At 60.6% G+C, this 10267-nt stretch overlaps 1 protein-coding gene across 2 annotated transcripts in view; it reads left to right on the forward strand.

The window, feature by feature from the left end:
• The window catches only part of LOC105491296 (VAC14 component of PIKFYVE complex), a 115322-nt gene extending 105090 nt beyond the window's left edge, over window positions 1–10232 (forward strand). The window contains exons 16-19 of one of the 2 annotated variants that reach the window (XM_071084901.1): window positions 414–532; window positions 2065–2144; window positions 4694–4844; window positions 9583–10232. In XM_071084901.1, coding sequence (XP_070941002.1) covers window positions 414–532; window positions 2065–2144; window positions 4694–4844; window positions 9583–9745 — 513 coding nt within the window. In that variant the 3' untranslated portion in view covers window positions 9746–10232. The remainder of the gene's footprint in view (window positions 1–413; window positions 533–2064; window positions 2145–4693; window positions 4845–9582) is intronic. The other variant, XM_071084902.1, reaches the window with a different exon arrangement.
• Window positions 10233–10267: the final 35 nt, after the last annotated feature.

Consider the following 10267-nt stretch of genomic DNA (forward strand, 5'->3'; position numbering starts at 1 on the left):
TGTGCTTCCTCCCTTCCCTGCGCACTCCCCCGTCGCCCTCCCAGCCCCATGGGGCTCCGGGACCACAGAGTTCTGGAGGGGGGCAGGGAGTAGGGGACAATTACTGTGATTTTGCCGAGGGCAGACATGCCAGCACAAAGGACAGCCACTCCCAGCCAGGCCCTCACAGCCACCACACAGCTCTGGGACTGGGAGGTAATGACAGGGTCTGCGGAGGAGCTGTCAGCGTTTCCTTTGTGACGGCTCGTTCCCAGCCGGGATGCCTAACAGCCAGAGTGCTAAGCTGGCTCCGGCTGCCCCCGACCAAAGACCCCTGGGTCTTAGACCTGTGGCCCTTCCCTCAGGTCCCCACATGGACCGAGAGGGGGCAAGGAGTGGGGGTCTCCTCACAGCTCACACCTCTTCCCCCACAGGAGAGCCAGAACCTGTTCTGCTGCCTGTACCGTTCCTGGTGCCACAACCCAGTCACCACGGTGTCCCTCTGCTTCCTCACCCAGAACTACCGGCACGCCTATGACCTCATCCAGAAGTTGTATCCTTCCTCTCACTGTGGTTGGGGTTGGGCCACTGAGGGGCAAGAAGGGGTCGGCTGCCCCCTTTTCACCCAACAGGCGGGCCCAAGTGCCATGCTCCTGTCCCCACCCCTCCACTCAGCCTCAGGGCTTGTGACATCAGGGCCACCAGGACCCTGGGAGGGGAGGGATGTATTTGGGAGAGCGAGGTTGGCAGCAAAGAGGGGCTCCTGGAGGGGAGCTGGCCCAGGAGAAACCCTGTGGGTTGGGATTGGGACTGAGGAGGCCCAGCCCGGCGGGTGCCAGCAGGTGATGCTGGGCTATCTTGCTGGGGTAAGAGAGAACCGCAGCTCCTGCCCCTGGGAGAAGGTGGCTGCCCTCTGCTCATTGCAGTTCCTCCTGGGCCTGGTGTGGGGGTAGGGGAGAAGGCCCGGAGCTGGAAACATAGGTGGACGGCTGGGTGAGCCTGCAGGCTTCGGCCCAGGCCTGGGCCTTTGGGGGCCACAGAGCTAGAGCCCGAGAGGCTTGAAGATGACACGCTGGGGAGAAGCAGGCTGGGCGGAGGCCTCGGAAGCAGGAGGCACCAATGCTCACCTCAGCACCACGCTCCTCAAAAGGCATCCAGGGTTAGATGTTTTGTTTTGTTTTTTTTGAGACAGAGTCTCGCTTTGTCACCCAAGCTGGAGTGCAGTGGGGTGATCTTGGCCCACTGCAACCTCCGCCTCCCAGGTTTAAGTGATTCTCCTGCCTCAGCCTCCCAAGTAGCTGGGATTACAGGCGTTCACCACCACGCCCAACTAATTTTTGTATTTTTAGTAGAGATAGGGTCTCACCAAGTTGGCCAGGCTGGTCTCAAACTCCTGACCTCAAGCGATCTGCCCACCTCGGCCTCCCAAAGTGCTGGGATTACAGGTGTGAGCTACCATGCCTGGCCAGATTTTTTTTAAAACACCAAGAAGCAAACTAGCCCCATCTGTGGGTGCCTGACATGTAAGCCAGGATTGGAGTGCTATTTAGAAGGCAACATGACCAGCCAGGAGTTGGGAGTCAGGAAGAAGAGGCCAGGAGGTACCTCAGTGGAGGGCTAGGTGTGGCCCTGCCTGACTCCCCACAGTGGGCCTGCTTACCTTCTACAACCTGGATTTGCTCCTCTCAGCCACTTCTGTGACCCAGAGACTGGCGGGCCACTGCCCAGCGCCGCAAGCCTGCTGCAGCCCTGGCGAAGCCCTGCTGGCGGGAGAGGAGAGAACCCTTCCTGCCCATCCCTCCCCCAGTGGGCTGCAGCGCTGTGATAAGAGCCTCTCCCAGCCCAGGAGGGTGCAGAGGAGGCAGCTGCTGGAGCGGAACCTGGAACTCCATAACAGGGGGGTTCCATTTAGGACAGAAAGACGAGGAGAGGAGAAGAGACTGGTGTCCTTTGTGCGCCAAATCGTGCTTCACCAGAACCAGGCTCTGTGCACAGGAAGCCAGGCGCAGGTGGGCAGGGCGCGTGGTGCTCTGAGCTGCGGCTGTGCTGGCCTAGCAGTCACACTTTCCTTGACTGCACACTCAGTGGGGACCTGGAGGTCACCGTGGACTTCCTTGCAGAGGTGGACAAGCTGGTGCAGCTGATCGAGTGTCCCATCTTCACATGTAAGAACCACCTCCCACCACGCCTCACACCATGAGCCCAAGGCTGGCCTGGAGTGGGGTGGGTGGAGCCAAGCTCCAGTTGGTCTCTTTTGGCTGGGGAGGGAGGAAGAGCAGTCACCCCAGGGAAGCTTCTGGATTGTTGAGTCCCAGCACTTTGGGAGGCTGAGGCTAGAGTATCTCTTAAGGGCAGGAGTTTGAGACCAGCCTGGGCACCATAGTGAGATCTCATCTCTACAGAATTTTTTAAAAATTAGCCAGGCATGATAGTGCATGCCTGTAGTCACTGTTACTCAGAAGGCTGAGGTGGGAGGATCATTTGAGCCAAGGCCATGGAGACTGCAGTGATCTGTGACCGCACCACTGCACTCCAGCCTGGCGACAGAGCGAGACCCTATCTCAGAAAAATAAAAAAATAAAGACTGGGATGATAGGCCTGCAAGGCCAGCCAGAGCAGGGCTGGGGCATGTGGCATCAGAACCTGGGTACTTCCTGTATCCCTCGAGGTGAGTCTCATGGACATGAGCCAGCACTGACAGCAGAACCCCCTTGAAGGCTGATACCAGGCCCCTGGGCTGCCCAGCCACCCCTCCGAGCCTGCTGCCCCTGCCCTGGCTCTCTGAAGTCGTGGGTCCCCCGGGTCCCTCTGCAGGTGCTCCTGTTGGCCCAAGAGCCATGCCTGCACCTCCCTGAAAGAAGAGTTGGCATTTGCTGGGAGCCAGTGGGCAGGAGCTGCCTGCTTAGTAACACTCAGGCTGAATGTGCAAAAGTGGCAGCTGGCTGGGGTGAGCACAGCTCTCGGCGCCTCGACATACACACTTTGAATGACGCTCGTGTATTTATAATGTGCAGAGAAGCCAGGCGGCCACCCTGCTGGTGCCCACCTTCCCTGACAAGCTGACCACCCAGGCCTCTCATACTCTCTGGCAGCGTCTCTGACCCGCCCAGCCTGAGCCCTGGAGCCCAAATTGAATGCAGGGGCTAAAGAACACCCATTCCCATCCCCTCCAGAGCCCCCTTCAAAGGGCAGCCTCGTCAAGCAGCAGGGTGCCATGGGAACTGATGCCCTGGAGACAGAAAGGCAGGAGGGAGACCCTGCTCTCCGCAGAGTGCACTAAAGCCTGTCCCAAGTGTGCCCAGGCTGACATTTCACTTCCTCGAGGGCCTCCCAGGGACACAGGCGCCCACACGGCCACCTGAGGTCAGGTCCTAAAAAGACCCTGCTCCCGCTGTTGGTCTGTCCTGACTCATCTCTCCAGTTGTACATTCTTGGCATTCCAGAAGCATCCCTGGGATGACTGCCCTCCCTCCCTGACCCTGGAGGAACTCCAAGCACCTTCCCCCCAAGCCCAGGGCTTTGCTGGGGCAGGGTAACAGGAGAGATACACCCTGGTCTCGCCCAACACCGTCCCAGCCCTGAGTCACCTGGATCCTAGAGGTGGCTGGTTTGGCCACAGGCAGTGCCCGCTTCCCCAAGGCCCAAAGGGAAGAAAGGACTGGAAACAGGCTCCTGCTTCTGCTGGGCAGCCAGGACTGGGACAGTGGTGGTGGGGGTCTCCTGTGGAGGGCACCAGGAGGCCTCCATTCCTCTGCTCCCTGCTCATCGACACCCTGGCCCTAAGGCCTGGTTGCTCAGGCTCCCTGCGTCAGCGGGACCCCCTGTGTGGCCGCTGCCAGGGTGACATAGCCCCTTTCCCAGGGCACATGGCACATCCTCCACAAACAATGCCTGGACTGGGCCTAGGGACACAAGAAAGTAGAAGCCAGTGATTCTCCTGGAGAGGCTCGCAGGAGAGAAGTGAGCCCATTTCCAATCCCGCCTCCCCTGTGCGCCTTGGGGAAGCTGGGACTGCCTTGTGGTGCAGCCAGCCATTAGCGGGCTCTCTGCTGCAGCTTGGGCTGGAATGAGTGCTGGACAGCCCCCCGGGTGTGTCTCTTTCCACCTGGCAGGGTGGTGGCAGGGCTGGCATGTGAGCCAGAGCCCCCAGAAGCACCTTGCAGACGCTCTGGGGCTTTGGTGTGTGTTTCGCTATACACAAAAGTGTTTTTCCATCCTGCCCTCTCTTAAAGCTGTCCTAATCCACCGTCTTTCTCTCCAGCACACCCTATTTATAGCTCTCCCGTGCTGGCACGTGCGGAGCCGACTGGAGAATCTGTTACACTACGAGCCCCGAGCCCTCATATCACCAGGGAGGCAGCTGAGCAGGGGGCGGGGAACAGACCAGGCCCCACAGCGCATCTCGGGGTTGTCGGGCTGAGGTGACTGTTGGAAAGATCAGACAGGCAGGTGGGCAGGTAGAAAGGAAGATGAGATCATGGAAACTGCTAGGACACTCCTGGGGGAGGCGGGAGCAGCGCGACGGGCTGTGAAGGAGCCCCTGACTCGCTGGAAGCCACGGCCACCTGGCTGGGCCCACACAGCTGGGTCCTTGGGCTGTGGGTGTCATGGCACCAGGTCCCTGTGGTCCTGGCCAGTCGGAGGCAGGGAGTACGGGCTGGGCATGTCCCAGAGCAGTGCCAGGTCCCTGAACCCTGCCCTCTGCACACCCCAGATCTGCGCCTGCAGCTGCTGGACGTGAAGAACAACCCCTACTTGATCAAGGCCCTCTACGGCCTGCTCATGCTCCTGCCGCAGAGCAGCGCCTTCCAGCTGCTCTCACACCGGCTCCAGTGCGTGCCCAACCCCGAGCTGCTGCAGACCGAGTGAGTGCTGGCTGGGGACTGCTGCCCCCGCCCCGCCCCCGAGCAGGGACAGGTCCAGAGGAGCCTGGTGAGGAAGGGCCGTGCCGGGGGCTGCTGAGGCCTCCCTCACTTCAGCATCCTACCCCTTTTGTCACTGTGGCCACCATCCCCGCCCCCGCAGCCACTTGCCCCTTGGCCTTTTGTGTTCCACATCAGAGCACTGAGCGAGGGATTCTGGGAGCGTTCGCACGGTGGCCGGGAGTAGCAACACTTCCAGGCAATCAGGGTCCAGCTCAGTGACGCTATGCAAAATCTAAAAACTCTGAGGGCATCTGGAGTTACCCAGACAAAGGACCCTGAAGAGAAACTCCAGGCAGGGGAAGGAGTTCCTGCCCCAGCTTAGAGATGGGGGCCCCAGTGGCCATCGAGCGAGGGAGGAGCCTGTCCTGGGCACCTCCCAGGCCTCACATAGCCCCTCTCCACACCCTGTCTGTGGCAGAGGCTCAACCCTGGGTCACTGGGAGGCCGCATCATTGCTAGGACCTTCTCAGCCACCTCCTGGGTGGGGTGGGAGGCAGGAGTGCACTCAACGCCCCCCTGCTCAGGTCCTGCCCATGGAAGGAAGAGGTCCTAGGCACCCCTCCACTGAGAAGATGCCCAACTTGGCAGCCTCTGGTCAGAGGGCTGCCGGCTCCCACCCTGAACCCATGGCTGGCCCCTACCCCAGAGTCTGTAGGGCCGTGTCTATATTTGGTAACCCTTGGAGGCTTTGCCTCATCCACAGGCATTTGGCATCCGAGATGGAAAATTTCACTTGTCAGGTCGCCATGGAAACCAGCAGAGCCACTGAGAAGATTTACGCTGAATGGAGCGCGCCCAGCTTGCATCAGATGCCCTGTGTGTCTAGAATTCCCTCCCAGGCTGTTAGAGCCACTCAGCAGGCCTGGCGCCTTGCTCCAGCAAAGGGCCTCGGGTGCTTGCCCTTGCAATGGACACAGGCAGCCTTGAGACAGGCCTGCCCGGAGCCTCTGTGCGCTCCACACTGCTGGCTTTGGCTCCCACTGTCCCTCCCACCCAGACTGGCCCTCCGGTGACCAAGTGTGGTGCACCTGATCGGCTGTCTGCCCCAGACCAGATGGATAGGCTGAACCCCCAGAAAGTGTGGCCCCCACCAAGACAGGCTCCTGCCTTCCCTGCCCCGTTTCCCCAGAAGGCAGTGCCCTGCAGTGGCAGGACTAGGCCTTGAGCTGGCTGCCACCCCAGCTGCTCGGGGTGCCGCCAGGTGGTCCCCAGGAGACAGTACCTGACGCAGTGTCCCCAGGGGAGCGGGGTCAGCCACGGAGGGGGGCGCGCATATGGGTTCCTGGGGCCGGAGTCCTGTCAGCTCCCAAGAGACTCCAAGAGAGGCCCAGAATCCACACCGGGCCTTGCTGGCCCAGCCTTTGCCTTGTCCCTTCCAACGCCCCATAGTGTTAGGGTCACCCTGGCAGGTACCCAGGAGGGGAAGGTGCAGCCGGAAGCAGGGAGAAGGCAGGAAGGGCTGCTCCCCTGTGACCTCCAGTCTCCCTGTGGGAACCAGCCTGCCTTCCTGGGAGGCCTCCTGGCCAGGGAGCCAGCCCCGCCTCTCCCAGGGCTGTGCATGCTGATCTCGTCTTGGGAGGGGAGTGGAGGCTCAGAGCAATCATACTGCTGAAACCAGGGTAGAACAAGTTTGCAGAGGGAAGCTGGGAAAATTGGACTTTCCTCAGAATCTCCCACGGTCAGTCAGGGAAGTCCTGAGCCAAGGGGTTGAGGCCTCTGGGTAGAAGATTCTGAGGGTCAGTGCATGGTTTGCAGGCCTAGAGTAGGATCTGGTGTGAGCTCTGCCATGGATTTGCTGTGTGACCTCCAGCAAGCCCAGTGCCCTCTCTGGGCTCTTGGTTATTTGGTCAGTAAATGCACATTTGGACTAAATGGGTGTGTGAGGCACCCCCTAGCCTTCAATGCCCTGGGTCCCCAGTCTTTCTTTGCAAAAATCTAGGAAGAGATGCCATAGATAGGGGCACAGGAGCAGTGGGCACGCCAGGGGCCTTCTGAACAGCTGGGGAAGGGGTCAGATTGCAGGGTGGGGCCCGGAAGACAGCTCACACCCTGGGAAGGGAGCTGTGGACAGTCCCAGCCCTGGGAGGGGCAGACAGCTGGCAGACAGGGTCGAGTTGCGGGGCAGGCCTTGGAGCCAGGAACAGCTGGGGGAGTTTGTACACTCCTCGCCCATGCCTGGTTCTGTGTGCTCCAGGCGCCATCAGGGCCCTGGAGGCCACAGCTCCCCTACCCGCTGGCTTCTGGGCCACTCCCCAGGGACTGTCTCCTCAGTGAGGCAGGAGGGAACCTCTAAGAAAAAGCTGGTGACAGGTGCACGGGTGGGATGGCAGGAATGAGAGCCAGCCCTGAGTCCTAGACTCGCCGCACAGTGCTGCAGGCTGGCTGGCCTCAGCCTCGGTGCCCGAGGATGGTTATGAACCTACAGAGGACGTGCAGGGCCTGAAAACGGCCATCCGCGTTAGGTGGGGCAGGGAGAACTGGCCTGGCCTCTGTGCTCAGCAGCCCAGGCAGTGTCTCCCACTCTTGGGGACACAGCCCACCCTGCTCCCAAGACCTCAGGCCAGGAAGGGTCTGCCCATCACAGGGAGCAGGACTTCTTGCCACTCTAAGGGCCCAGGGAGCAGATGTGGCCCACTCTTCCCACCCCCGCCACCCCCGCCACCCCGATGCCCGTCTCCCCAGGTTTGCCATCCAGTGCTGAAAGCATGTCTCTGGAGCCCCTAAGCTCCCCTAACCTAAGGCCTTGGCTTGCCAGGAGTGTCGTGGCGAGCAACGCACAGACCCATGGGTGCCCAGCATCAGAAGACACACTTTACGGTCACACCTGTGGCCTTGGCCTAAGTGGGTTAGAGGAGCGTCTGGCCACACCCTGGACTTAGGGTTGCAGAAGCTCCGGGGTGTCCCTTGGCCTCCTCAGAAGTCCAGGCTGCTCTCTTGGAGCAGTGGCACCTGGGACCAGCATTACTGTGCCTGGGAGGTCCCTTCCCAGGAGCAACCACAGCCTAGAACACTGCCCGCAGCCTGGCCCTCTAGAATGGGCCCCACCCGGCTGCTTTTGATCTTTGTTGAACTAACGTCAGCTGAACCCCGCTAGGGAGGCAGGAGCACCAGGCCCAGAAAAGCAGCAGCCGCAGCCGTAGACACGTCCAAGATGTTTTGTGGTGGTGCATCTTCAGCAGGGAGGCGGGAAGGGAACAGGTGTGGGCAGGCAGAGCTGAGCAGGGGTGCAGGAGGCCGCCTCCAGGCCCCAGATGGCATCTCAACTGTGGGAAGAGTCCCCCTGCCCCGGTCCTGCCCAGCAGGCTGGTGGGCCATCAGAGGCAACTGTCAGGCTCTGGCCCTCAGGCTGGACTGAACTCATGGCCAAGAGTTCATTTTGGGGGAGCTCCATTGTGTGTCCCCCAAAATGGCCTCCTTTATTTCTACCCTCAAGCTGCTGGGCCCCGGCTGGCCTCACGTTGAAGGGGCAGAACTGTAGCCACAGTGGCACCCGCCAGGTACCTAAGCTGAGGCTGGACACCAGGCAAAGCTCTTACACATCTTGTCAAAGCATCTTGGCAGCCACTCCAGGGCGCTCCTTAGGTAGCCCTCGCTTTGCAGACGAGGAAACAGTCACGTGCCCAAGTCACACCGCTAGGAAGCGGTGGAGTTATGGTTGGGTCCAGGTCTGTCTAGTTCCTGTGCTCTGCCACTGCCTGCACGCCACCCCGCCCCCACCCCACCAATTGGCATCTTTTCATGAACTTGAAGGGCCCCAAGATTCTCAGCTGAGCAGCCCACAGTCTTCCTGAGACCCCTTTCCAGGGCCGCCAGGCCTCAGGGCCTGGAAACAGATGCTTCCTAGCCCACACAGATCTCCTCCAAACCAGTGAGGCCAAAGGGAGGGAGTAGAACATTTCATGAGACACTGCTGGAGGGTGAGTAGGAATGGGACAGGAGCCCAAGGGGATCTCATCCCCAGGGGCAAGCTAAGCACTGGGCTTGACAAGGACAGCAAGGCTACCGCATTGCACGATTATAGGGAGCATCATGCACACTAGCTGTGCAGTGCACAACCTATGTTGCTGTACAGAGCAACTGGAGAGGGGGGCAGCAACAGGAATGTAGGAGCTGACGGCATGTCCAGTGGTGAGACCGGCTTTCCTCCTCCCAGGGACAGTGAGTGACTGCAGGCCTCAGGGCCCCAACACTCAAAAACAAATGTCCTGCCAAGTGGAGGGCCCAGCAGAGGCTCTTCAGCAGTTCCCGTTCTCCCCAGTCCTAGCCCTGCCTCAGAGAAAGGGCCAAGCTGCCACCTCCCCCTTCTCCCCCGACCCTGTTCCAGGCCCCAGCTGGCTTCCTGGCTGGCTGCTAGCCCTGGCTTTCACCCCAAAGGGAGCCACTCGTAAACAGGAAATGCTTCCCAATGCGATGCCTGCTCTGGGCGCCATCACCAGCCCACAGGCCGAGGGCAATAACCAAGCAGCAGTGTTGGCTGTTCCCACCAACTGCGGAAGACGGGGATGTTCAGGGGCTTCCCAGCTCTGGGGCTGGCTGTGAGGGAAGAGTTGCCAGGCCTGAGACGCCCAGAGGCTGAGCCCAGCAGCCTGTGGCTCTGCCCCGACCCCACTGCCCTCCAGCAGTAACCCCTCTGTGAGCGGATCCCCTGACACTGAGCGTTTCTGCTCCCTCTTCCCAGAGACAGTCTAAAGGCAGCCCCCAAGTCCCAGAAAGCCGACTCCCCTAGCATCGACTACGCAGAGCTGCTGCAGCACTTTGAGAAGGTCCAGAACAAGCACCTGGAAGTGCGGCACCAGCGGAGCGGGCGTGGGGACCACCTGGACCGGAGGGTCGTCCTCTGACAGGCCTGGCACAGAGGAGGGCCCACCGAGTGGTCCCATGAAGCACTCAGGGTTGTCACGCCCTCCTGAGGAGCTCAAGGACCTGCCTCTCAGGACCAGGGCTGGGTCTGACTGCCAGCCCAGAGCGCTGTTGGGGCCGGAGGCTGCTCTGTCTGCCCAAGCTCCTCTGAGAGTCCAGCCCTCAGGCCTCCAGCGCTGTCAGCTGCACCCTAGCATTCACACAGAGCTGGCTGCCCACCCTGTGGGGGGCTACAGCCTCAGACACCACTCATCCTCTGGAATCAACCTCTTTCTAATGCCCTCTTGGAAAAAGAGCTTGCCTCTCCTCCAGCACACCAGAGCTCTGGCCTTGTGCATATATGTATACATACGTGAACACATACCTGTGTGTGTGTGTGTGTACTTGTATGCACGTAGGCACCAGCACAAAGATCTGAATGATGCACCCCACCCCCACCCCAATAAAGAAATAAGAGAAAATCCTCAACATGAGCCGGCCTGCTCCTTCCCAGCTGACATCTG

Source organism: Macaca nemestrina, chromosome 18 (genome assembly GCF_043159975.1).
Source record: "Macaca nemestrina isolate mMacNem1 chromosome 18, mMacNem.hap1, whole genome shotgun sequence".
NCBI classification, from domain to species: domain Eukaryota; kingdom Metazoa; phylum Chordata; class Mammalia; order Primates; family Cercopithecidae; genus Macaca; species Macaca nemestrina.